This window comes from Pituophis catenifer, unplaced genomic scaffold (genome assembly GCF_029215685.1).
Source record: "Pituophis catenifer annectens isolate HBS135680 unplaced genomic scaffold, rPitCat1.0.hap2 SCAF_2, whole genome shotgun sequence".
Lineage (NCBI taxonomy): Eukaryota > Metazoa > Chordata > Lepidosauria > Squamata > Colubridae > Pituophis > Pituophis catenifer.
Genome location: NW_027256882.1, coordinates 180662932 through 180689529, shown reverse-complemented (window position 1 = coordinate 180689529; position 26598 = coordinate 180662932). Strand labels below are relative to the sequence as shown.

The window sequence follows — 26598 nt, the reverse complement described above, 5'->3', positions numbered from 1 at the left end:
CCTGCCTTGGTGTCTTCTCTTTCGACATAATTTCCACATTCCCTCCTAACTCAGCGGAAAAAGGTACAGTACGTGCCTAGTTGTTATTCTTTAGGTGAGGGAGGTCTTATTCGCCTGAACCTGCGTTTTCGGAATGGCTATCCGGGGTTTAGACTGAGAATGCACCTATCCCCCCTTGAGTTAAGGCAGAGGATTCCCACACCTGCTAGCCCTATTATGGGGCTTACCTCTGCGCCCCCCCTTTTTTGCAACATTGACTGCGTTCTTGGCATCTGGCGGATGCAGCTGTGTTCTTCCTCTTTCCAGCTAGGTAGATAGAACGAAATTTCTGATGTATTGTTCGGTTTAAGTGTGTTTTTATTGTTGTAAGGTGTTAGTAATCCAGAGAGTAATTGTGTATACATAAATGAGAAGTATGCTATTCTTTGTTAGTGGTATGTGTTCCCAAGCCAGTATGGATGGGTGGAATGTATAAAATATTTTTAGCCTGAGTGAATATGGTAAGGGCAAATATCAGACCTAAATATGACATAAATCATTCTGGAAAAAGGTTTGTTGAACAACATACAATCACAAAATGTCATAAAGACATTTGAAGAGCCAGTTTGGGCTCGTGGGGCTAAAAATCAGGCTAGACTGTGAGTTCTAGTTCCGCCTTAGCCATGAAAGCCAGCTGGGTGACCTTAGGCCAATCAATCTTTCTCAGCCCAACCCACCTCAGGATTATTGTAAGGAAAATGGAAGGAAGGAGCTATGTTCACTGCCTTATTTGTTAAAATAACAAAAGCGCGGGATACAATTAAATAAAGATGAGAGGAGCATTTTCAAATATTGGAGGGGGTTAATAATTATGTCTCTATGAGATAGACTGTTTTTTCCCCATCTAGGTTTAAACTCTGCAACATCAATTTAACATTGTTATCGTGAAGATAAATGTGGGGATTTGAAAAGAAATGGGGACTTAAGTATGTATTACAATAAATAAAATGTATAGTAAATATATTTGAATGTATAGAAGTCAGTGTAAGTTTTGGGATTTGGAGATTGGCGCATACAAAGTATGCAATAAGAGCTTTAAGGCACAAGTCCTCCTTCTCCCTTTCTTCATCTTTGGCTGAGCTCTCCTGCCTGAGAAACCATGTTTGACTGAGTTCTTTCATGTGTAAAAAGTCCATGCCTTCCCCACAACTGCAATAATCCTGGGCATGTATAGCTGAATTTTTGCCTGATCTCAATTGTAACCTGGGCAGGTTTTTATGTTTACAGTGGCTCCTTCTTTCTAGAAGCAAATCGGAGTTTGAATGCATGACGTTGTGGTCTGAATACTGAAGCTAGAAGCAAATTCTAGGGAACAACTACCTCACTAGTCAGTTGGAAGAACTTACTGAACTTACTGAAATGACAGAGTGTATGTGTGGAAACTTCACCAAATCACTGCAATGCCTTGATTTAACTCTGGAGGAACTGAGTTCATTACAAAGCTGGGAAGTGTCTTTTCTTATGTTCCCATAGATTAACCAGATGAGAGGAATTATTCATGCCAAGTTTAGAAAATGCCCTAGTACCCTTTGATGGACCCCTAACTGTGTACTGGATATATATTATGATCATCATTTTATGAACTACTGTGTGGACAGTCTGCCCCTTTCTCAAACTGATTCAAATTAGACTAAAAACAGATCATGCCAGATAAAACTTGACTAAATTAGTGGACCAATGAAAGGCTGTGATATTTTGACTTCAGTAGGACAATTGACAAAGTACAGGTAGTCCTTGAGTTACGACTACAATTGAGCCCAAAATTTCTGTCACTAAGTGAGACATTTATTAAGTGAATTTTGCCCCATTTTATGACCTTTTTTGTCACTGTTTTTAAGTGAATCATTGCAGTTGTTAATAATATGGTTGTTAAGTGAATGTGGCTTCCCCATTGACTTTGCTTGTCAGATGGTCCAAAAGGTGATCTGGGATACTGCAACCGTCATAAATATGAGTCAGTTGCTAAGAGTCCGTACTTTGATCATGTGACTGTGGGGATGCTGCAACGGTTGCAAATGTGAACAATGGCTATAAGTCGCTTTTTTTTCAGTGCTGTTGTAATTTTGATTACTAAATGAATTGTTGTAAGTCGAGGACTACTTGTAGACCACAATCTACTTCTTGGTAAAATAGAAAAATGTGAAATAGGCAATGTCACCATCAGATGGATTTGTAACGGGCTGACAAATCATACTCAATGCGTAGTCCTCAACAGAACTACATCCACACGGAGGGAAGTAAGTAGTGGGGTACCCCAAGGTTCAGTTTTAGGCCCAGTACCATTAGTCCTCGACCTACAATCACGATTGAGCCCAAAATTTATGTTGCTAAGTGAGACAGATGTTAAATGAACTTTGTCCCATTTTACGATCTTTCCTGCCACAGTTGTTAAGTGAATCACAGCAGTTGTTAAGTTAGTAACACCATTGCTAAGTAAATCTGGTTTCCTCGTTGACTTTGCTTGTCAGAAGGTCATAAAAGTGGATCACGTGATCATATGACCATGGGAATGCTGCACCTGTCGTAAGAGTAAAAAACAATCATAAATCACTATTTTCAGTACCGTTGTAACTTCGAACGGCCACTAAACGAACTGCTGTAAGTCAAGGGCTATCTGTACTCTTCAATATCTTCATAAATGATTTAGATGAGGGAATAGAAAGGGAACTCATCAAATGAAGGTGACATGATATTGAACTAAGGGTGACATGATAGCAGTCTTCCAATGTTTTAGGGGCTGTCACAGAGAAGAGTGGGTCAACCTATTCTCCAAAGCAAGACAAGAAGTAACAGATGGAAGCTTAACAAATAGAGATCCAACCTAGAATTAAGGAGAAATCTTCTGGGAGAGCTTACCTGCAGAATTTGTGGGTGCTTCAACATTGGATGCTTTCAAGAAGAGATTGGAAAGCCATTTGTCTAGAATGTTATAAGAGGTTGGACCTCCAAGGTCCCTTCCACCTCTGTTATTATGTATTCTGTAAAATTGGGCTATAAGAATGAAAGGGGACAGAAATTGGGAAAGACCAAGTAAGGAAGAACATACATTCAGCTATGCTCAAACTTAGTTATAAAGTCCCAATTAATTTCTTCATTAGATTTCTGTCCTGATTTTTTTTTATAGAAACGTAAGGTGGCTTCCATGGTGGTCTCCATTTTATCTCATGGTTACATGGTTACATCTCTGTGGGGTAGAATGGGCTGAAAGAGTACAATTGTCCCAAAGCTATCAAGTGGATTTCTGTGGTTGAGAATGGAGTTTAACCGGAGTGTGTTCAGGGGGAAGATGAAAATGTTCACAAGAAAGACATACTTGAGAAGGAGCTTGGAAGAAGTAACAGTGATAGCATCAGTTTGATGTTCTGTGAAGCAGTTCCAAATATGAGGAGCACCAAGAGAGGAAGAGTCAAGTCTTTCATGAGGCGGGCAGAAGTTTGTTGATGGATGTGAGTGCAGAGCAAAAATTCCAAAGTAGAGACATAGCTGCAATTGACCAATATATGGAATTTTTTTTTCTTTGCCTTTAGGCAATAAATCCTTTTTGTATCAAACACTTTTGAGAATGAGGGAGTCAAATCCTCAGTAGACAAAAAAAAAAAATGCTCTCTTCTCTGGATTGCTGTTTCATGATGGAGAGAAACATACAAAAATATCCAAAAATATGTTCAAGATTCAACTGAAGGTGCTAGGTTAGAAGAGAAACTCACTGGTTTCAAGAGAAAATTATCCCAGTTATATATGCTAGCAAAATAACTATTTTAAGTATAGGAGGGGGTTGGACTAGAAGACCTGCAAGGATAACATATCCTTGAATACAGAATAACAACTCTGTTATTCTGTATTCTGTAAGTGCTTCTCAGGAAGAGATAAATATGGCTTGAAACTATTTGTGTCTCTCCCTAAATGGTGCTGCTTCTAAGGGTTGAGCTCATTTAAATCCTCTAATCCGCAGTATGTCTTTTCTACATATTTGTTGATTTTGCTCTTATGTTGGGAACAATGTTCAAACCTGGGGAAGAAAGTCACATAAAGCATTTCCTTTCTATTGTATAGCTCATCCGTTTCTCTCTGTTAGTTCCGGCTGTGGAGCTATTAGAGTAACTATCAAATAGCTTGGGAGAAACATAATTAGTTCTGCATCAGTGAGGTACATCTCTTATGTGTGAGTTTGGAATTATAAAATGGATTTGTTAAAGTTATACCTGCTTGTCAGTGATAAATTCTGTGAAATCTCTCTTCTGGATGAGAACAAGTTTTAGGAAAATTGAAAGCATTAATGTTGTCTCCTACTTTTATTTTGTTGAACAAAACAAGTCAATTGGGGGAACACAATCAATCAAAACGCAACCCATTCACAATTTTCTCAGACAAGTTTAGTTCAGATTGGTTGGACCACTTTTGCAGAACAGATTAAAAAGGAAGGACCTAATCCACAATCTTTTTCATGAATTGACGTTGCAACCAAATCATTAACTCTTCCTAGATTGTCTCTGTTGCAAGCTTTCTGCTTTTTTCTTTGTTTTTTTTCTTCCTTTCTAAGTGGATCAATTGGTGTATCTTTTAAAGGCATTTAAAAAACATGCTAAGCTCTCTTGGAGTTTGGAGAGTTCAGAAAATCCTGCTACCCCCCCCCCCCCTCACTTATTTGACTCTTATTTCCTCCTCTGCTAAGTGTTTAGCCTGAATCTTGTCATAGCCTTTCCAGTTCTTTCCAAAAGGAACAGTTTTCCACTGGTTGTTCAGAAGCACATGCTGGGTTAGAGGCTGTTCTTTCCCCCCCCCCCCCTGTGCAAAATGGTGAATGTTCCTGAAATACAGTACTAAGGGACACTTCTGGAGATGGTTTTTATTTTCTTCAAGAAGATATAAGCAGCATCTGTTCTTTGTTTTATTTTTAATATTTTACCCCTCCCCTGTTAAAAAGTAGCCTACTTTCTGAATTCAATTTCTGTTCTCTAAGCAAATACTTAGATTTAATTGTTGGGTTTCTGTGGACTTTTGAACCTACTGGGAGAGTTACAGTATGTTGTCCTCTGGTATAAGTTCTTTCCCCCCCCCCCCCCCGAACTCAGGAAAAATAGATTTCTCTCAACTCAGACAGAAGCTAGCTTCATACCAGGCTGGTTATCCATGAGGTAGTAATATTACCAACTTGCCTGTGCCCCTTTCCTTGAAGTAATATTTTTCAGCTTTTTCATTTGTTATTTTTGAAATGGATGCTTCTTCTTTGTGTGCATACCTAGCATGAAGCAAATTGAAGATGAAATCTAATTTATTCTTGAATGTTGGTGAAAATAGCTGTATCAGTAGCTAGCATGTTCTGGCAACCAGATATGTTTGGAAAACTCTAAAAAAAAATTCCTTTAGATTGCTTTGATGGCTTAACTTTTGATAGAACTACTTTATTTTTTAGAACAGCACTGAAAAATTGTCTCCCAAGATGGGAGACAATTTTATTGAAAAATCTCGACTAGCTTGTTTGGAAAGGAGACTTTGTAGCATATTAGTATTTCTTCATGTACGTAAAAAGTGCAGTTTGGAAACTGAATAGCTTTATTTTCCATGTCTTTTCCCCAATATTAATAGTTAATTTTGTCCTAGGTGGCACTATTAACTTGTTCCTGCAGGGCAAGCTCTATAATGCTGCTCAAGCAGCATGGTGGCAATCCACTTCTATAAACTCCAGTGAATGCTGGAAGCACAATTGAGCACATCACTTTATGATCCATATGTTGCATTGCCACTTTTCCTGTTGCATCAAGATGATTCAGGAAGGTCTATATAACTTGCATATGCCAGGAACCTGTATACCATACAAGATAAGTGGCATTCTGCTCACTTTCAGAGCAGCAAGTAGTGTCAACTGTCCCCTTGTAAGAAGGGTCAATAAAAATAATCAGAGGCCAAGTATTATGAGGTCATATTTATCTACAATTAGTCATTTTGCATTCTTATTAAGTCCTTGAGTGATTCACTATGAACTTGGGGACAGCAGAAGCACGTCTTCATATTAAATTGTAGCATAAGAACAATAATGTGCAGAAAATTCACTAATCTTTTCTTGGTAGGTTATCATGCAGTACAGGTAGCAATGAAGCTACAGTACTTTATTTACTGGTTAGAATCTTTGTATGCAGTATTAAAATTCTGTTCATTTTTTCTCTTCCGGAATTGATCAAGCAATGTGATTTTTATCTGAGCTATGATTTAGAGCTATCTCTTTGTAGTTATTAAGGATATAATTATATATATAGAACAACTGTGTAATATATGGAACATCCATAGACTATACAAATATATGCAGAATTTCCAAAGCATCCCTTATGGGTGGAAGGCATTTAGGGATGCTGAGGTATGTCATCAAATGTTAGTTTTGTGGGGAAACACTCTTTGAGAAAATAAAGGAACTAAGAGAGAACATAGACTGGATGGAACAGAATGCTGACATGGTTCTGAACAGAGACTTTATTTAAAATAGTAATAAGATAAAATGTAAAAATAAACAGTCTAACCAATATTTGAGGGATTCTCGCAGAGAAGATGGGATCAATCTATTCTGTACAGCACAGGGGCAGGACAAGAGATAATGGGCGAAAGAGCTTTAAAGAGAGATCTAACCTAGGACTAAGGATAAATGTCCTTAAAGTAAGAGCAATTAATCAGTGGAACAGCTTATCTCTGGAAGTTGTGGGTGCTCCATCATTGAAGATTTTCAAGAAGAGATTGGACAGCCATTTATCCAAAATGGTATAGGGTCTCCTGCTTGAGCAGGGGGTTGGACTAGAAGACCTCCAAGTCCCTTCCAACCCTACTATTTTACATTCTGTGTTCCCCCTGTTGCCCCATAACAAATAATCTGTGAAAGTTTAAAAGAGAGGAGGAGGTAACACACATCTGGTTGAAGAGAATGTGGAAGAGAGGTAATAAGAAAACCATTAACAGCCAAAGGAACTTCAACTACAGGCTTCAGTGTGATGTTTTGGTTTTTGAAAATGAAAGAATGAGAGGAGATTGAGGTCACTTTAGTTTAAAGATTAATACACCATGATCAATTAAAATAAAGCAGCATGATCAGTCTGCACGAATCCTTCTATTTATTTATTTTTTTATCAAAATCCCATGTTATCTCAACCTGATTAGTTGTAGTTCTCCATTCTGAATCCAGGACCCTATAGCCCTGCATTTCACATTCCTGTGGCCATCTGTGCTCTGTTCTGGCCTTTCCTTGTTACCACGAGATAAGATCCCCAATTTGATGTGATGCTGCTTTTGTGGGATTTGCTTGTGTTTGTATTGGGTTTTTTGGGGGTAATGTGTGCCCTGCTGTTGCATGTTGTGTGGAAGGATTCTCTTCACCTCCCCCCAACGTTCCTGGTACTTTTCAGGGCCTTCCACTGAAAATTCTGGGACTGGTGATCCTGAGGTATCTGCAGCAGGGGTACCTTTACTACTGATTTGCATCGCGCTTGTGCCCTTGCGCCCCCCCAGTGGTGGGCGGAGCCTCCCGCCAGTTTTACTACCAGTTCTTGCGAACCGGTCTGAACCGGGGGCAACCCACCACTGATCTGTGGGGCACAGATTGGGAAAAACTGCTCCACGTGCTTTCTAGCTTTTTAAAATGGATATTGCCTCTAAAAGTACACTGCTCAAAAAAATAAAGGGAACACAAGCAGAAGACATCCGAGATCTGAATGAATGAAATAGCCTTATTAAATACTTTGTTCGTTACATACAGTAGTTTTGTGTTCCCTTTAGTTGTTTGAGCAGTGTATAAACTACTATATGTAAAGAACAAAGTATTTAATAAGGCTATTTCATTCATTCAGATCTCGGATGTCTTCTGCTTGTGTTCCCTTTATTTTTTTGAGCAGTATATTTGAAATGCCTCATTTATACTTGCAGCATTTATAGTTTTCTTTCCTGAGGTGAACATTCCTTCTGCCATTTTTTACTTTGATAATAATCCCTTGGGGTTGAGTAGGCTGGGTGTGACACTTCAAGGCCATTTGGTGAATTTTATGACTGTGCATAAATTTAAGCCCTGTTTCTTCAACCAGTACACCATGATGGCTTCAACTGAGTCAAACTGCATGAGCAGCTGTTTCCAGGGATCAGTTCTGTTTGTGTCATGTGACTGCTTAATAATGCTTTGCCTGTCCAAGGAAAATCGGGATATAAGGATTCTTCTCTGCTTTTTTTTGAGCTTGTTGGGGATATAGCCAGTGATGTTTATAAACTCTCCTGATTTTTCTAGGAGATTTAATTCTTGAAGAACATGGAATTGGCCAATGAGAGACTAAGAAAGGAGCTGGAGGAGGAGTTGAAACTTGGTACTGAACAGTTGTGCAGCCATGCATGGTACCATGGTTGCCTGCCACGGAAGGTAAGGCAGCAAAAATCTTGTTACTTGGTTAGCTACCGTAGTTGCCATGCAGTCAGTGAAAAACGGTATAGTAGCAAAATATAATTATAGAGGCAAAGGGCAAATTGAGACAAATCAACCCTTTCAAAAGAAGAGGCCAAATTATCAGTTTTGGAGCATGGAAAGAAAAAGGAAAGCTAAGGACTTACATAAATATCCTTTTTATACTGTGGCTCCTTGATGGTAACATTTATTGCATTTGTTTTAATTCTGTTCTTAGAAATATCACTATTATTCCCATGGAAATCTCCATAAATTATTTTCTGCCTTTTCTGTTGTCAGTTTAGTTATAAATAATTTCATCACATTTTAGTGTAATTTAACTTTGCTGAAGGCTTAGCCATTTTTACTCATTTCCAGAACAAATATTTATTTCCAAGATTGTTCTGTATTTTCTCTGTAGTCTTAATGGTTCCTTGCTTTGTTTGACTATGTCTTTTTCTCTTTATGTATGTTATATAAAGCTTTTTGTCAACCTTATTTTTTACAACATTCTTTTATATGCTTTTTTTTCAACCACTGCCTTTTTCACTTTATCATTCCACCAAGCATCCTTGATGGGAGCAAAGACAAATTTCAGTAATCTGAAATTGATCCATGTAGTCTTGTAAATTGCAGAATTCTGCTAGAAGCATCTGATTGAGTGATAGTAATGTAAGTACTATCATAGTAATGATAGCACTTGTAGTGCCTTTGCTACACAATGAGGAACTGTCTTTAGTAAGATTGACATAACAATCTTTGCCTGTTATTTGTCTTTGGGCAAATGTGCTTTTAGTAGAGAGCATATTTAGTTAAGAAGTTAACTTTCCTGTCCTTCATAGGAAGGGTAGTTTTCATAATGAAGTATCCAGATAGAATTATTTTAAAGAACGAATGAAGATTAGGCAGTTGAGATAGATATAGTTCGTTCCCATGGCTACTAACCAAATCTTTACTGTAGTCATAGACCAACATTTTGTACCCATGTGATATAGTTTGTTCTCATAGTTTAGTTTTCTCAGCAATAATAGTTAACATTTAACCATAAAGAATTAACATACATCTCTTTCTATATGGAGGGGAAGAGAAGAAACACTTGAGGGAAAACAGCATTTGGATGGAGGATGGATGGTTAGGGTAAAAGAAAGGACAGGGTCAAATTTGATTAGGAGGTATTTTTTTTTCAAAGTTCCTAGTGAAGGGGAAAACAATCAGAGTTGCTTGGGAACAGTGTTTTCGCTAAGGGAAACATGTTATTTTTTTTTCTTAAAGTGCATACAGTTTGTTCTCTCAATCATTAGACACCAAAAACTATATTTTCTTGCATGTTAACTGTTCATTTGGGACAGGTTCTTGTGTAACATATAATAATAGGGCCTCCTTATTCAGAATTTTCTGTCATAGTGCCAAACAAGAAAGCAAAACATAAAAAGATTTCCTGGTTTATCCAGGGACAATGGATGCAATCACGAAAGCATCTGTCAACTTCTACCCATGAAAAGGTTACTCCTGCACCAGAAAGTCACTCTTGCTTATTTCCCTTAGCATCTAAGTCACTGACTTAGAAAACGGAGACTAGGAGTGGAATATAGCCAAGGGAAAGGAATGGCGGCATGAGATGGGGATGATAGAGGTCACACTGCTGGAACATCATTAGCAAGATATACATACATACATACATACATACATACATACATACATACATATCATCATCAACAGAATATATGGTAATACTTCTATATCAAGACTATCTGGAGTACCACTTGAATATCAATAGCATTGACAAAATCACCATCTGTCAATTGCAAATGGCAACTTTACTTGAACAGCTTACATTCTGTGATACTTTTTAATATTTAACAGCAACATTTGCCTATCCAAGTCCTTGAGAAAAACTCAATCGGTGGATAAAAATGCCAAATCCTGTCTAAACATTTGGTTGACTATCAGCCATAATAGCATCAAACCTATCAAAGATTCCTTTAAAGAACATTCTGAGTTTATATCCACTTGGCTCAATGGGTTTGAGGATTTCTCAAATTCAGAATAGGGAAGAGTTTGTCCCCTTTTACTTGTACAGAAGAAAGTATCTTCATTAAACCAGCTGTTCCTATCATAGCAACAGAAGTTGCTGACCTGGAAGGGAGAATAAAATACCTGTCAGAAGTTATGTGATGGGTCAGGCAATGCTCACTGATTCTTTGTAACCTTGTCTTGTTCATGTATTTAACCACACTGAGATTGTTCTATAATACTCTGTTTCGTTGGCCCTCTCCTTAAACAAAGACAGACCTTCCTCCTATCTCTACCTCTCTCTTTCTCTCTCTCTCTCTCTCTCTCTCTCTCTCAGGAGGCAGAATCTATGTTGTGGAATGATGGAGAGTTCTTGATCCGCGATTCACGCTCTAGCCTGGGTGATTATGTCTTGTCATGCCACTGGGGAGGACAGACTCTGCACTTCAAGATAATTCGTGTGGTACTCCGTCCCCGAAAGGGCTATTCTCGCACCCTTTTCCAATTTGAACAGGAGCAGTTTGACAATGTACCTGCCCTGGTGCGTTTTTACGTGGGCAACCGGAAGGTCATCTCAGATATTTCAGGAGCTGTGGTGTCTCGACCAGTCAACAGGAGTGTACCACTTCGCTGTCTGAAGGAGCGTTTCAGTGACACTGGCCAGCCTCCTGGCCCATCGAAGGAGGAAGAAGCACCTCTTAGACGGTTCAGCTATCGTCCTGCCACTGCTGGAGAACAAATACTAGACGGAAACTTGCTCCGGTGGGGAACCTTGTTCCATGGTGAAACTGTTGGACGGGTTGGTGGTGGTTCTTGGCAGTGTGGCAGAGAATATGATATGGTACTCCTACATTGTGCTTTTAAATAGATCCAGTTAGTAGTGAGTGGGCACACTTGAGGCACACTTTTAAGTAATTATGGCCAATTCCCTGAGTCTTGCTCATATTTGTCGTGTGGGATCTTTATCACAGTCTATGCCTCAAAATGTGGAAAGCCTTACCAGTGAAAGAATGTCTGGTGGTCTGATTATGGAAGTCCCCAATGTCAATGAGCTTTCCTGGAAGTCTTTGAGAAATGGGGTTTGTGGGGAAGAATGGATCACTTAGTTCTGTATCTCGGTTTTTCCCTCTCTCAGAACAAAAGATCGAAGTGGAAGTGACCCCAGTAGCCTAGATCAGCTGGGCCAGAGACCTTCATTGCACGGTGCCCAATCAGACAGCAACCTATTGACTGGTGGGTATATGGAAGACTCCATATAGGCAGGTTGGCAATAAAGCAACTTTGGTTTACAAATGGTGAAAGGAATATGGTTCCTCTATTGCTTTATCTACAACACAACAAATATATTTTCCCCAAGTCCCCTAAATGGAAGGAGAGATTCTTCAGCTTTCCAGGATTATCCAACTCATCCTATATTTTTCCCGATATCAGTTAAATTGTGCAGGAAAGCAGTGGACTGAGCAACACAGTTGTCTGGGAGTCAAAGAAAAGGTACAGAAGTTGGTATGGCTAAAACTGCTCTGTAGGATGTGGAAGGTAAAACATAGAATGTGATTCCTTCCTCCTGAAAATATTTAATTGCCCTTTAGTGATAAACTTGTTTCTAGTTATAGACAAAACTTGGAAAACTGAACAGTTTGTGTAAAAGCATGAAAAAATAATAAAACATGTTGTGACATCACAGTGCAACCCTGTTCTTTCATGCATGAATCCTGACATCAGTCACAAGTGCATAATTTACAGGGTTTGCATTGTGATGTCACAATCCATGTTTTGTCAGTTGCCCCCTCCAACACCTTTAAAGTGATATATATTTTACAAGAAGGCATTTAATGTCTCACGATGCTACATTGTGATATCGTGCCAAAATGTATTATATTTTCCATCTGAGGCTATATCAGTTTATAGACCATGGATTTTGCATTTGCTGACAAACTTGGCATGAAACCAGAAATAATAGCTTGATGTTTTATATGACATCAGAGCCCACAGAAGACTGTCAAGATATAATTAAAGCTATTGCTTTTCCTCAGTTTATGCCAGGCCTTGTACGCCATGTGGTTTCCTTAGATGAGTGCTGAACCTTAAGGCTCTGATAGGATCTATGGCCTCTAACACTGGGTAGCTTTTGTTGGTGACATTGAATGGCAGCAGCTGGCTGTAGCTGCTAGGAAGTTTTGATAATGGCTGCCTGTCTATGTTTCCAGTGGCCAAGAATCCCATTGAACTAATCTCGATGGTATTGGGACCTACATTGCAATAACATCATCTTGAATATGTGCCTTTGCTTGATTAGGGAATTATGATCTAAACTTGGGGTAATCAAATATTTTACAAGTGTTTTCTTTATTAGGAGTTCATCTACCCTGATCAATGTGGTTAATCAATTGATCCTTATTTTCAGATGAAAATCTCCTGCACCATCTTCATTTAGTTGATGAGATTGACTACACATACATTTTAAAGATTAGTGGGTACATCTGAAATGTTGCACATATTATATCTGGCACCATAACACTATAACATCTTGTTTTTAATACTGAAATTCCCAGCATTAGATTTCATAGGAATTCAGTATAATAAACATATTCAGACAGATGTACACTTGTGGCAGGGAATATTTATGTGTCAATCAAAAGGGATTATCAAACTCTAACACCCAAACCATCCCTTCTTCTGCCCACAGGAAGCCCAGAAACATCACCTGGAGACCAGGACCGAACCCAACTCCCTCCTTTGTCTCCTGCCTTTCGCACAGGCAGTGACCCTGTTCTACGGCCAAGTGCCTCAGTATCTCATCTGCTGGAAGGTTTGGGACTGAGTGGTTCAGAAGGGCGGCTTCATTCCAAGGCTCCCCCAAAGCCTCTGAGGGTCCCTTCCATGCTGATGAGTGACTACTGTGAACTGGTTCCTAAGGTTCCTCATGGCCCCCGAAGCCATGTGGAGCGCCTGCAGACTGAAGAGAGATGGCGTGGCCGGGCTCACATTACAGAGACTACTTTTGGGTTCCTGGACTCTGTTGAAGCTCCTTTTCCTCCCCAGTCAGAGGAGACAGAAGTGGAACCAGGGTTTGAGCGCCCCCTGCTAGAGACCACTTCCTCCTTTCAGCTTCAGCACTTTAACTCATTGCTTTTGACCCCTAACAACAAGCCCCTGGACCCTGGCACACTCAAGCATCTCAAGGACATTTTTGCTACTCATGATTGTCACACAACAGCCCTTCATATTTTAAAAATGGATTGCCAGGTGAGAGCCACAGAAGACAATAATATTATTTTGGTGACCTTCAGTTGTCTCCTTTACCATGGATTGCATTAATTCATATTTAACATAGGATTGCTTTTGTACAATTGTATTTTGACCTGAGCCAGGACTTGAACTCGGGTCTCGGCTATCTGACCTGCTTGACTATTATGGGAGAGATTCACTTTCTCATGTTAAGAGAGCTAACTCTAAGGCATTTGGGTTAGGCGTTCTGAGCATGAGATAGTATCTGATGCAGCCTGGGCCTTTTGTTAAGTGAATTTGGACTACTGCCATCTCCTAGTTTTATGAATGCTCATGGGCTGATGCGGAAGAGTCAAGGGGTCCTTTTCCATTGTTCAGGAGTAAATGCTCACTCTGGGCCACAGAAGACTTGCTTAGGCTCTGACAGACTAACTGGGCCTGTGGCTTTTGCAAGGGAGCTCAAACAGCCTACATCTGACAGAGTTGTTTTGTGGTTCATATAAGCCAAGATATAAACTCTGCTTTGCTAAGAAACACTAACATCACTCCCATTCCAGAACTCACTTATTGAATGGGGATTTTAAAAGCATCTTTGTGTTTTCCTCATCCTGGTTGGCAAAACCATATTAAATGAAAGAGGAAGTAATTTGCAGGCTGGAATACGAGCAGCCTGAATAACAGAATTGGAAGGGAACCTGGAGGGCTTTTAGTCCAACCCCCCGCACTAAATAATAATGTCAATACAAGCAATCCTTAGAGCTACGATGAGATATACCTCTTTAAAAATATAAATTGGCTGAGCAGAAAGTTTTTAATCCATATTTTCCCTCTAGCCTTTTCAGTACCCTTATTTATTTGTAATTTGTGTGAACCTCTCAGGAAAGGATTTGAAAAGAAGTCATCAGAGTACATTTAATTGAAATTTTAATGAGGATGATGATGGGAACAGTATTGTGTAGGAGCATAGTAGCAGGGAAAACAAATTCCTTTTCTGTTTAAAAAAAGAAAAAACGTGGCTTTAATTGTGTGGCCTTGTTCCTTTTTTTAAGCATTGAAATAAGAATTGGGTTACAGATCTTTCCAGCTTGGAATAGTTAAAAGTAATTTCCTCAAATGTTTTCTCCTCTCCCCCCCCCCAACCCAATCTGCTGCCTGATTCTGACATGTTGAAAAGAATATGATGGGGATTTGGGGATTTCTATCTCAGCTGATTCTCTGAGTCCTTTGGCTCTCCAGCTAAAATGACCTGCTGTTGTAGAAAGTATAATTGATTTAGCTTCACAAGAAAAATTCCCCTCAAGGGTGAAATGGAGATGATATAAGAAACAACTGTTGGCTAACGTCTTGTGAAATACACCATCTCTCTTCTACAGGCGTTGAGGATCATTGGAGTATCTAAAGAGCAGCAGCGGGCCATGGGGGTGAGTTCGGGTCTGGAGCTTATAACTCTGCCTCAAGGGCATCAGTTTCGGAAGGACTTGCTGGAAAGGTACTAACTAAAGTTCTGTGGTGGCTGGCAGGCGCCAGAGAAGAAGTTGTGAAATGGTGTGTACATATGTGTGTGTGTTCTCCAGAACGTGCTTGCTTGCCTCTTGAAGATGTAGGTGCCAATTCACTAAGGAGTAATATGTAATTACAGGTAGTCTCCAACTTATGGAGAGGTGCAGTGTCTCAGTGGCTTAAAAGATACTGGAGAAGGTTTGTGGCTCTGGCGGTTCAAGTCCTACCACCACATGATGGAATGAGATCCTGTCACTTGTCCCAGCTCTTGCCAACCTAGCTGTTTGAAAATGTAGATGCAAGTAGATAAATAGGCATCACTTTGGGGAGGTAACAGCGCTCCCTGTTTCACTGCACTTTCTGTGCTATGATATGATGTCATGCTGGCCACATACCTGCGGAAACGTCTTCAGACAGCACTGGCACAATAGCCTAAAGCAGGGGTGTCAAACAGGACTTCTTCAAGGGCTGGATCAGCATTGTAGTTCTCTGCGAGCTGGCCAGGTGGGGATGGGGGGATGGGACAGATGCCTCCTGCAGCACCCTTCCAGCCAAAACGGGGTACACCCCCCTGCACCCTATTTTGTCTGGCAGAGTGCTGCAGGAGGCTGTCCAGGCTGAAAATGGGGTGGGGGGGTCACATGCGGCCTTCCACACCGTTTTGGCTGCCAGAGGCACCGCGGGCCAGTCCTTTGCTATTTCCAGGCCAGCCCTGTGGGCCAGATTTAAGCATCCTGCAGGCTGGATCTGGCCCACGGGCCTTGAGTTTGACACCCCTGGCCTAAAGAAACAGAGATGAGCACCGCCCCCTAAAGTTGGCTACAACTAGTGGAGTAAAACCCCTCAACTTATGACAATTGAGACCAGAATTTCCATTGCTAAATCAAGTGGTTCTTAAGTGAGTCATGCCCAATTTTACAACTTTTTTGATAGGCTGTTAAGTGAATCACTGTAGTTTAAGTGAATTATGGGAATCCCATTTCCTACACTGACTTTGCTTGTTAGAAGCTGACTGGGAAGGTTGGAAATGGTGATCACATGACCCAGGACGCTGCAACTGTAAACATATGCTAATTGCCTAGTGCCTAAATTTTGATTGTGTGACTGGAGATGCTACAATAGTTGTAAGTGCAGGTACCGGTACTAGTTGTAAATTACTTTTTTCAGGGCCATTGTAACTTTGAACAGTCAGTAAATAAATGATTGTAAGTTAAGGGCTACCTGTAATTTAATTATTGCTTATTGTAATTGTTTTGGTTTTATTTTAATTACTGTCACTGTTTTTAATTTTTGTATTACAAATGTGTACTGTAGAGCCTAGTTGCAAACACATTGTGAGTCATTTGAAGGTTTATTGGTATAGAAATCAATTTTTTGTTTAGTGGTATAGAAAGTTTAAAAATTAAAAATAAATTAAAAATAAAGAACTTTCTGGGAGAGCAGGGAATAAAGTCCTGAAGACAAAGTTTCAGTCATTCTCAGGAGGCCACTTCATAGTTGACTGCCTACTGTGCTTTGGTGGCCCTTCTCCCACTCTGGCCACATTCCCTTTTTAAGGGAGTTTTTGAAGATATTGGATAACCATTTGTCTGAAGTGGCGTAGGGTTTCCTGCCTAAGCAGGACTAGAAGACCTCCAAGGTCCCTTCCAACATTGTTATTCTGTTTTTTTCCCTGTTTTCCCTGCATAGTATCTAGATCAGCCTGTAGCTGGCAAATAAAACCCTCTTTTAGACATAAGCAAAATGAGGGAGATGCAAATGGCCCACTCCCTAGCCTGCAGGTACTCAGTAGTGGATCATTCTGATGGTGAAAGCTAGTTAGTCTTTCCAAGGCCCAATTTGAGAACATATTTGCTGGAATTATGAGTGCTCGATAAACAGCTTTTCCCAAACAAATCTATTTAACACTGTATACAAAGAAAGGCCCAACTAGTGCATTATTCTGCAGCAGAACATCTCAGGATTCTGCAGTGTGGACCGAGGGGCAGAAGATGTTCCTCCAGTTCAGATGGGCTTCACATGGAAAAGTTGGTCTGGGCCACCTCCTGGCTTCTGGTCTGCCAGTAAAGCAGCAAGTCGGAATCCTGTTATAGCTTTTGAGTGAGACTCTTCCCAGATGGCAGTGACAAAATGTGCCAGAATGTATTTGAGAGTTGCAGCAGCACCGCCATTTCTTGTGCTTTCTTTTTCCATCCTCAGGCACCATCTTATAGCTCTGGGCATTGCTGTGGACATCCTGGGCTGTACAGGGTCAGTGGCTGAACGGGCTGCCACCCTCCACAAGGTCATCCAGCTAGCAGTGGAGCTGTGGAGGCCAGTTGGGGACCTCTTTGCCCTCTCTGCCGTGATGAAAGCTCTTCAGCTGCCCCAGGTAAGGGAGTGGCGGTGGGCTTGTGTGGGAGGAGAACCAAAGCCAAGGCTAGTCTTGTGCTCCTAAGATGCACCACACAAAGAAGATGGAAAAGTATAGCTTGAGTTCAGATACTTGATCAGAAGCAGCTCACCTAACGAAGCTAGTTCTGGTTTCAGTCCACATGTTGCTGTTAGAATGAAGGATGGAATGCATTTAAACTACTGAAATGTAAATATTTATATCCCTTTCTCTTTCTTTATTAAAGTAGAGCTTAAGTACCTGGCCAAGCCATTCATTCCATTCTGAACCCCAGAGGCTGTGCAGGCAGCTATATTTATACTCCTCTCCTGTTTTTGAATCTGCAGATCACCCGGCTGGAGCAAACATGGAGGCATCTGCGCCAGAGCCACACTGCAAGCGCCATCGTCTATGAGAAGGAGCTCAAGCCTCTCTTGGGGAATCTGAACAGGGCTGAAGGTAGGGCCTTGCAATCATTCTGGCCAACTCTAGTCATTACAACTCTGTAGAGCTTCTGGTGCATTGCTCTATTTTCATGTGCAGCTCAGGAGTCAGCAACCTTTTGAAGCACCATCTGGTGCACCATGAACACAATTTTATTTAGGGCTGAGATGTAGGAACTGTTGGGAAGTCAGTTTAGATTTCAACTGCTCCATGGTATATCGCCACACAGAAATAATCAGGGGAGCTTCCATGCAATATTGGAAACACTCCTTTAGACTGTAAACATTTTTATGAGCTAAATATATTAAATATTCATTGAGCCAGTTTTGAAATAGTTGTACTCCTATTTGCATTCATTTGAAGTTGCATGCATCCATTCCCATAAATTTAAAACAAAAAATAATATGAGCAGAGCTGGATTTAAGGGTGTAGTGTTTTTTCTTCTTGGACTCTGGGCCCTGCTTTGGGAGTTTCTGTCTTTTAGAGAAGATATGTATTACATCACTCAAAGTTTGATCTTTTTAAATGTTGTGATCTTGCAGTCACTTTTAAGAATGTCTCCAACAAAAATGTAAGTTTACTGCACCAGGGATAGCCCTAAAATCAGGGGTGAAATCAGTGGTGGGATTCAGCCAGTTCGAACCACTTCGGGAGAACCGGTTGTTAACTTTCTGAGCAGTTTGGTGAACTGGTTGCTGGAAGAAATCATTAGGGCAGAGAACCGGTTGTTAAATTATTTGAATCCCACCACTGGGTGAAATGCTCCCGGTTTGGACTGGATCACCCGATCTGGTAGCGATGGCAGCGGGTGGTTCGGAGAACCGGTAGCAAAAATCCCTGCCCCCCCCCCCCCACTCCACCATGCCCAGCTGAGCCGCACGATCATGAGAGGCTTTTTTTTTTAACTTTTAAAAGCATTTTTTCTACAACTTCTTCCGCCGAAAAAATGCTTTTAAAAGTAAAAAATAGCCTCTGATGATCGTGTGGCTCAGCTGGGATTGTCAGAGGCTTTTAAAGCATTTTTTTCTGCAACCTCTTCAGCGGAAGAGGCGGTTAAAAAAATGCTTTGAAAAACCTCTGCCGATCAGGCAACACAGCTGGGATTGTCAGAGCCTTTTCAAAGCATTTTTTAAACCACCTCTTCTGTTGAAGAGGTTGCAGAAAAAAATGCTTTAAAAGCCTCTCTGATGATCCCAGCCGAGTTGCCTGATCATCAGATAGGCTTTTAAAAAAATATCTTGACGATCAGACAACTCAGCTGGGATCATCAGAGAGACTTTTAAAGCATTTTTTTCTGTAACCTCTTCAGCGGAAGAGGTGGTTTAAAAAATGCTTTGAAAAGACTGACGATCCCAGCTGTGTTGCCTGATCGGCAGAGGCTTTTCAAAGCATTTTTTTGCATTTGCAGGAAAAATGCTTTGAAGTTTTTTTTTTTAAAAAAAGTTGGCCACGCCCACCGTCACATTACCCCCCTAAGCCACACCTGCAGAACCGGTAGTAACAAATTTTACATTTCACCCCTGCCTAAAATGCAACTTAAGGAGGATTTATTTTATTTTATTATTTTATTTTATGTTATTATTTTATTTTATTTTGTTTATTATTTTATTTTATTTTATTTATTTTGTTATTTTATTTTATTTTATTTTATTTATGTGCCGCCTACCTTGTTTAGAAGTGACTGGGCCGTTTGAATGCACTACTCTGAGCAGGATTGTTTCCCAAACTTTCTGACCCCAATCTAGTAAACAGCCAAAAGTTGGTGAGTTCTGCATCAGTCAGACTTCTCTATAGGAATAAACAAATACAGGGACAACTTTTGGAAAATGTCCAAGCCACCCAGGGTCTCCTTTGGTGAGATGGGCAGCTATGTAAATTTGATTATTAATTAATGATTAAGATATGTCTTAAACTGAATTATATCACACTTTCTCAGTTTATAGGCTTTCCCCTAAAATGTTTACAGAGTCTTCATTTAGTGACCACAATTGAGACTGATAACTCAGTTAACCAAAATGGCTGCTAAGTGAAACAAAAACTGTTTGATTTGACTTCACCTTTTCTTTGCTTTACAGACTGCAAAGGTCATAAATGTGAGGATTGGTTGCAAAGCCAGTTTGGTCTAGTGGCCAAGGCATCAGGCTAGAAAGTGGGAGATCCTAAGTTCAAGTCCTGCCCCAGCCCTGAAAGCCAGTTGGGTGACTTTGGGCCAGTCACTTTCTCTCAGCCCAATCCACCTCACAGGGTGGTTGTTGTGGGGAAAATAGGAGGAGGAAGGTGTGTTGGATAGATACATTTGCTGCCTGGAGTTATTTGTAAAAATAATAAATGTGGGATACATTACTGCTGTAATGGTGAACAATTGTTAAATAAGGACTACCTGTAATTCCATCTGTGATCTAAAAGGCTATGGTCTGCGGCCTACAGGGAATTCTGTCTTCTCCGCAAAGGAGGTAGCAGTTCCTCATATCCTGCCACTTCTCAGTCTCATGGAAGGAGAGCAGCTATGGGACGACAATGAGGAGACGTGTGATGTCCTTCTGCGGACATTGGAAGCAGCTCGCTTTGTTGCCACCAACACTGGCGCTTATCAGATCAGGGCTGAGGCCAGACTTCAAGGTAGGCTGCTCTTGGCAGTGATAGCTGGGCTTTCTCTATGTACCTTGGTTGTTCAGTTCAGATTGACTAGTGAGCATCCATTCCCTTTCCTAGTTGCCCTCTTACATGGAATACATGTGCATGAATAGCAGCCCAGAAGAAAACTGTCAGAGCACTGTTGTGGTGGACTGCACTGGAATAGCCAGGCTCTAAGCCATTCTTGGCTGCAGTAGCTCATTCCTGTCTATTTTGCAAGGTGGTTGTGGGGAGAAAATGAAGAGGAGCTCTATGCATTCTGACTTGAGCTGCTAAATAAAAGTTGGGATAAGTTTCTAACCAATGAAAAGTCCACCCATCTGAACTTTTTGGTGATGGAAATATGATAATAAAGCAATGGTTTATTAACAGCTAGTTTTGGCTAGCCTGTGTAGCACACCAGCTCTAAAAGCAGCAGTGATTTTAGGCAAGCACGACTTGTACCAGCTGGACTTCTGCACTACGAGCGGCTCAAAATGTCTGTTTTAATTCTATCCTGCTCCTACCACACTGGGTAGGGTTGGTGATTAGCCAATGGATGGGTGCTTTGTTTTGCCCCTTACACATTGCAAAGAACTTTGCCTGGGAACTCCATGGATGATATCCAGTGGGATTATTTTACGCACACACTTATTTTCCCAGCTCTGCTGCCGAAGTTGCAAATTCCACCGCAGTTTCAAGAAAAGTAAAATGCTCGGCATGCTGTATGTGTTAATGATTTATTAGAAGTGTACAGCAGTCAGATCCAAAGTGGGCATTCTTACTGTACCAGCTGGCTGCTCCATAAAAGGATGCAAGCCTTTTCCTCGGTTTGCAGGATAGTGGCGTGACTCAGGAAAATGCCCGATTGGGTTCAGGCAGTGACACAGTCACATCCTGTCAAATCACCTTAACTTGAGCCTGAACAGTTGCAGTACAAATGCCAAAAAAGGTGTGGCTTCTTAAACTACTGACAGGTGTGGCAACAGTGCTCATTCCAGAAAGGAAGGACTTTTGCTTAGTTCGTACCTGAATACTGCACACCTTTCTGAGTCACACTTTTCAATCTTTGCTAAGCAAAACTAGTGGGTCAAGCAAAGGCTTTTTAAGAATTTATCTTTGTTCCACCTTAAAACAGTGCACCATTATGGCAGTCCCACGACATAGCAAGCCATATAGGTTTTATGGCTGGCCAGATGTAAACTTTAAAAAACCCAAATTTTAAATGAGAACGTACATCCTCCAACTCTTGATTAGAATCTCATGAGATGGTTGATTTTAATTTTAGTTGCTTTATTAATAAAAATGAGGCGTCTAGTGGCATAGTATCTGTGAGTACCACATTCCTAATCTCTAAACTAAATCAAGTCATTTTATAGCTTATCTTGGTGTTTAAACCCAGCCTTGGTGTGGATGGTCATTATATTATTCTGGAGTAAAGAATTCGGTTATACAGATAGTTCTCAACTTATGACTGGTCACTTAATAACTGAAGTTACAAGGGCCCTGAAAAGTTAATTTATAACCTGTCCTCAAAGTTACAACTGCCCCACCACCTCCAAAGTCATGTGATCACATTTCAGGTGCTTGGTCACTGGCTTGCTTAGTGGATAAGATGGATTTGGACTTACAATGATTCACTTAACGATTGTGACCTATTTAATGACTGTCATAAAATCGAGTCCAATCATGTGGTGACTCAACTTATAACCATCACAACCTATGGCCAAAATTCTGGGCTCAGTTGTCACAAAACATCATAAGAAGACAGTTAGCTAATACAAGGATAGGCACTCTGTGTATCTGATTGATGTTACGGAATTCAGCTCATATTTCCTTTTTACATCCTTTTCTCCACTCAGGATTCCAGAGCACTCCAGAACTGCTGGAAATATTTCAGACGGAATTCTCCCTTCGGTTATTCTGGGGCAGTAAAGGAGCGCAGGCGGAACGGGGTGAACGATACAAGAAATTTGAACGGATCTTGACTGTTCTTTCTCAGAAACTAGAGTGAGCTCATGGGAGAAGTATTCCCCCCACCCCCTGCCTGGCCAGCTGGAATGCAAGGCATGGGTGGCAAAGATGATTAGTAAGCAGTAAAGAGGAGAGTCACCCAGTGTCAGGAAAAGATGTTGACTGGGCTGAAATTTGAAGGCCTTCCAAGGAATGAATGAGCAGGAGGAACTCCTCTGTGGTAGACATTCCTGCTAGATCAACAGGGCCAGGGCTACGGAAAGCAGCAATCTGGAAACATTTTTAACCTATGCAAAGGAGCCAGGCTGCAATAAAGAAAGTAGCGGACGGTTTTTAATCGGTATGTGCTATGAAAATAACTTTGCTCTCTGCCTATTCTTGCCCGATTTAGAAATTTCACAGCATTGGTTTTCAGACCCCAAACCCAGAAAATAACAGCTTCCAGGATTGTTATCTGCACCCAAAAGTTTAAATGCATTCATATCCAAGTTAGAAGAGTCCAAGAATCCATCCTGAATAGAAAAGCAACCTTCCTCAATTGGAATACTTTTCCTGTTTTTGTAGTTATGATTCCATTATGCAGAGCTGAATTCTGCAGTTAATATTTTTCCTTTTTAAAGTATGATTCATGTTTTACATGGAAAGAAACTTGCACCTGTCTTTCCAGAATTTTTCTTCTTCAACTTGAATGGTACTTGAGAAAAGTACTTTTATTGACAGAGGTTGCCTTAAGAAAGGTTTTCTCCCTTACCTATACAAGATTTTGAAAGCAGCTCAAGCAAGGAGAAAGCTTATATGTATCCCTTTTAATATAATACCAGGGCGGTTCATAAAAGGTTTCTCTCAGCACCCAAAGTCAGTCACTGCAGAATTAGGCATGACAAAGGAAAGACTTCAAACAGGATTCATGGTTGAATCCTGCTTTCTCCCATGAACCAGAGACAACCACCAACTTGGATAATTTTAATGAAGAATCAGGAGGTTACCCATGGCTAGCCGCATCATATCTTTTTTTTTTTTTTTTTGCTGAGGAACATAACAAAAAAGTATTGCTACAGTTGTGGATCATTCTACTTGGCCACAATGGGAAGAGAATACAATGTTAGATGAGTCTTTGGTCTGATGCAGTGCAGTTCTTAGGTTTTTATTTGTCCAGCAGACGCTAGCAGCTACTTCCATAGTAAGGCATTCCCCACCCCCTCCCAATCCAAATGGATAGTACTCAGGCCCCTCTCCAGATCTACGAACAACTTTTGCACAGAAGCACTGCCTGGTTAAGCACAAGTGGAGGCGAGGGGAATATTCCCCAACTGATCTACCAATAGTGCTGGTCCAGTGTCAGACAACAAACCTGTTTTCTCTTTCCCCTCCCACACTTTGTGCTGTTCTATGGATAGGCAGCAGTGAGCAGGAACTGTTGGCTGCCTTGGCTTCCTGTGGCATTTGCCTCCTGCTTTTTCCTCCAGCTCTCACTTTCGCTGTGGTGAACTTTGCACAACCGGAAAAATAGAGGATCACCCTTTAGCTCCCAAACAGTGATGTAAATGCTGCAGATGTTAAAAGTCCACGCTTGGAGGCCAGAGGGACAAAAAGGCAACTGCACAGGCATCCACTAATTAATTTCCTCCCTATTATTTACATAAAGTGTAAAAGGCACCCAGAAATACATTCTGCATCTTGAGAGAGAAGGGAGGGGCAAGTTTTGTCCCCTTCCTTCCAAGGCTGGAGGGATAAGAGCTGAGGCTACGTTACAGATTATGTGAACATGTCAAACTGAATGGTAAAATAAATTGGTCACTGTATAAAACAACTAAGAATACATTAGTGTCTTCTTTAAAACAAACAGACGGGAGAGGAAGAGGCCAGAGCCACCTGCTTTTGCTTCTCATGTAATGTATTCCCAAGGGGGAAACAAACCCGAAGACTCTGGCACAGGCACTTTTGAATGGCTGAAGGAGCCAGGCTAATCAAATCCAAGAAAACTATAAAGTGCATTTCAAGGAAAAAATATAGAGATGTTGGTCTGGCGCCAGTGTGGCTTTTGGCCTGCCCTCAGACAAGGCGGCTATGGTGACACTTGCATCTAATTGAAGAAGCACTGGGAGTGACTGGTGTGCCCAGCAACTCTCCTCCTCCCTCTCTGCTTCTAGTCAAACAACAGGCATAGCAGCAATCTTAAGGATACACATTCTAGGCTTCTGATCCAACCCAGTCTCCTCCTCGAATATGGACACACACACCCCAAGTCCCCAAGCGCCCATAATCCCCTTGAGGTTTGGACACAGTCTACTGAACGCAGCATAAAAGCAGAAGTTTTTCTCTGGAGAGAGAGCCTTTTGCTCTGACCAACCTGGCAAAGAGAAGAGGGACAGCCAGCTCTGCACTTGAAATAGAAACCACAATCCTTTCTGCTACTGCAGCCGCATTTCATCTGATGGGGCAACTACCACAGTCCAGAGCCATGAATTCAGGAATCTTCCTGTATGCAAAATTGCACGTTTTTATCTACTTTGGCTGAAGGGTATTTCCTATGGAATATTTTGTAACTGCAATGAAGATAATGGAGGAGAGGAGGAGCAATTACTAGCTGGAAGTCAACCCCCTCTTGTACTCCATCTGAAGCCTTGCTTTCAGCTGGCTACAGTCATCGTTTTGTTATTCTGCTAGTCAGTTCTTGTCTTGCAGTAGTGATTTGGTGCAAATTCCTTCTTTTACCGTCTCACCCAGAGCAAATATCATGGAGCTGTTTCCAGGCAACTGAAACCCCACCTCTTCCATTCAGACACTGATGTTGGTGCAGCTCTTGGAACTTGGCTGTCAGCCCCCTACTCAGTTCACATTCAGTCGCAAGTAGGAGGTAGGGACATAACCCTCGCCCGCTTTACTACGCCTTCGTACACGTGTCCACCCATCCCCTTTGTCTTCCTCCATCAAGTTGAGCTCTTCACCTTCCTGCATGGAGATGGTGCCCTCACTGGAACCTTTGGAAAGCAAACAAACGAGCAAGGGCATTGATTAGCTGAAGCCAAGAATATCTGCGAGGCAAAACTGTTCAAACCATCAGAGTATGCAGCAGCAGAATTGGGGGGGGGGGGCAGTGATGGATGAATGATGTGCCAAGGCTTTAAAGCAGGATATGAACCAGACTAAGGAGTTACATAACCCTTCATAGAGTAAGCAGTGCTTTTTGTCTAATTCAAAATTTAAGGCATTGATAAATCTTTTCATTCAAAACAGTTTCTCTGCAGTTGGCAGTTTACTGAGTTGTTTATTATAATGGACGGAAAAAATTACATTCACGGAAGATGCAGGGAGGAAATCAAATGAATACTGTGCCCTGTTTTTTTATTATTAAGACAGACTTAACACTTGCCTTTGTGGCTTTACTGCTGTTACCATTATGGCTCCAAGAGTGGAACAAAAGAGACACACTTAGTGGCTGCTCCCAAGGAGAAAGCAATTGCCCTTTGGAGAAAAAGAACTATTGACATGCTGAAGGCACGCCATGGTGCAAACAGCACATACACACACCAAAAAACCCCCTCATATAATCGTGCCTTCTGAGGATGCAAGCTTTCATTATTAGGTATTTTGAAAAGCAGGTTCCCAATCCTTTGTGGTAAAAACAGTGCAATTAAAAATAGTCTGGGCAAGACTAGTGAATAGCTTTCGGCTATTTCATGCTGAAGCTTGGACAACTCAGTTGTGATTGCTCTTCTGAACAGAAGCCTGCTTACCATTAAACTCCCATAAAAGTGAGATGTACATGGCTAAGAATGTCAACCAGAATGATTACCTCACATCTCGGGTGAAAAGTTGGGATTTAAAAATCCAAATATCTTTTCTTTTTAAAAAAGCATTTCTGTTCAGTCAGATGGAATCAGGCAGTGTCTAAATCTAATTAAATCAATGCCAAATTATTTTATATAAATAATTGGAACTGCACATTTTTAATCAATTTTTGGTACAGTACTAATCATGCATGGGGGGATGGGGAAGAGAGGAATGCGGG

At 40.9% G+C, this 26598-nt stretch overlaps 2 protein-coding genes across 3 annotated transcripts in view; one reads left to right on the top strand and one right to left on the bottom strand.

The window, feature by feature from the left end:
- On the top strand, positions 1–22636 carry SH2D3A (SH2 domain containing 3A). The gene is made up of 10 exons (XM_070938227.1): positions 1–63; positions 8294–8422; positions 10794–11218; positions 11592–11689; positions 13143–13702; positions 15058–15173; positions 17384–17555; positions 17903–18014; positions 20427–20618; positions 22475–22636. The coding sequence occupies exons 2-10, from the start codon at positions 8315–8317 to the stop codon at positions 22624–22626; spliced, it is 1935 nt and encodes a 644-aa protein (XP_070794328.1). The 5' UTR covers positions 1–63; positions 8294–8314; the 3' UTR covers positions 22627–22636.
- Positions 22637–23083: 447 nt separating this feature from the next.
- Positions 23084–26598, bottom strand: part of TRIP10 (thyroid hormone receptor interactor 10) — a 72379-nt gene continuing 68864 nt past the window's right edge. For both annotated transcript variants that reach the window (XM_070938228.1, XM_070938229.1), the window contains one exon: positions 23084–25567. In XM_070938228.1, coding sequence (XP_070794329.1) covers positions 25416–25567 — 152 coding nt within the window. In that variant the 3' untranslated portion in view covers positions 23084–25415. The remainder of the gene's footprint in view (positions 25568–26598) is intronic.

Bases quoted from the DNA above. Each gene is read 5' to 3' on its own strand.
- SH2D3A (XM_070938227.1), top strand. From the start codon at position 8,315: ATGGAATTGGCCAATGAGAGACTAAGAAAGGAGCTGGAGGAGGAGTTG. The intron at 8,423-10,793 runs GTAAGGCAGCAA...TCTCTCTCTCAG, and splicing joins ATGGTTGCCTGCCACGGAAG to GAGGCAGAATCTATGTTGTG. The intron at 17,556-17,902 runs GTAAGGGAGTGG...TTGAATCTGCAG, and splicing joins AAGCTCTTCAGCTGCCCCAG to ATCACCCGGCTGGAGCAAAC.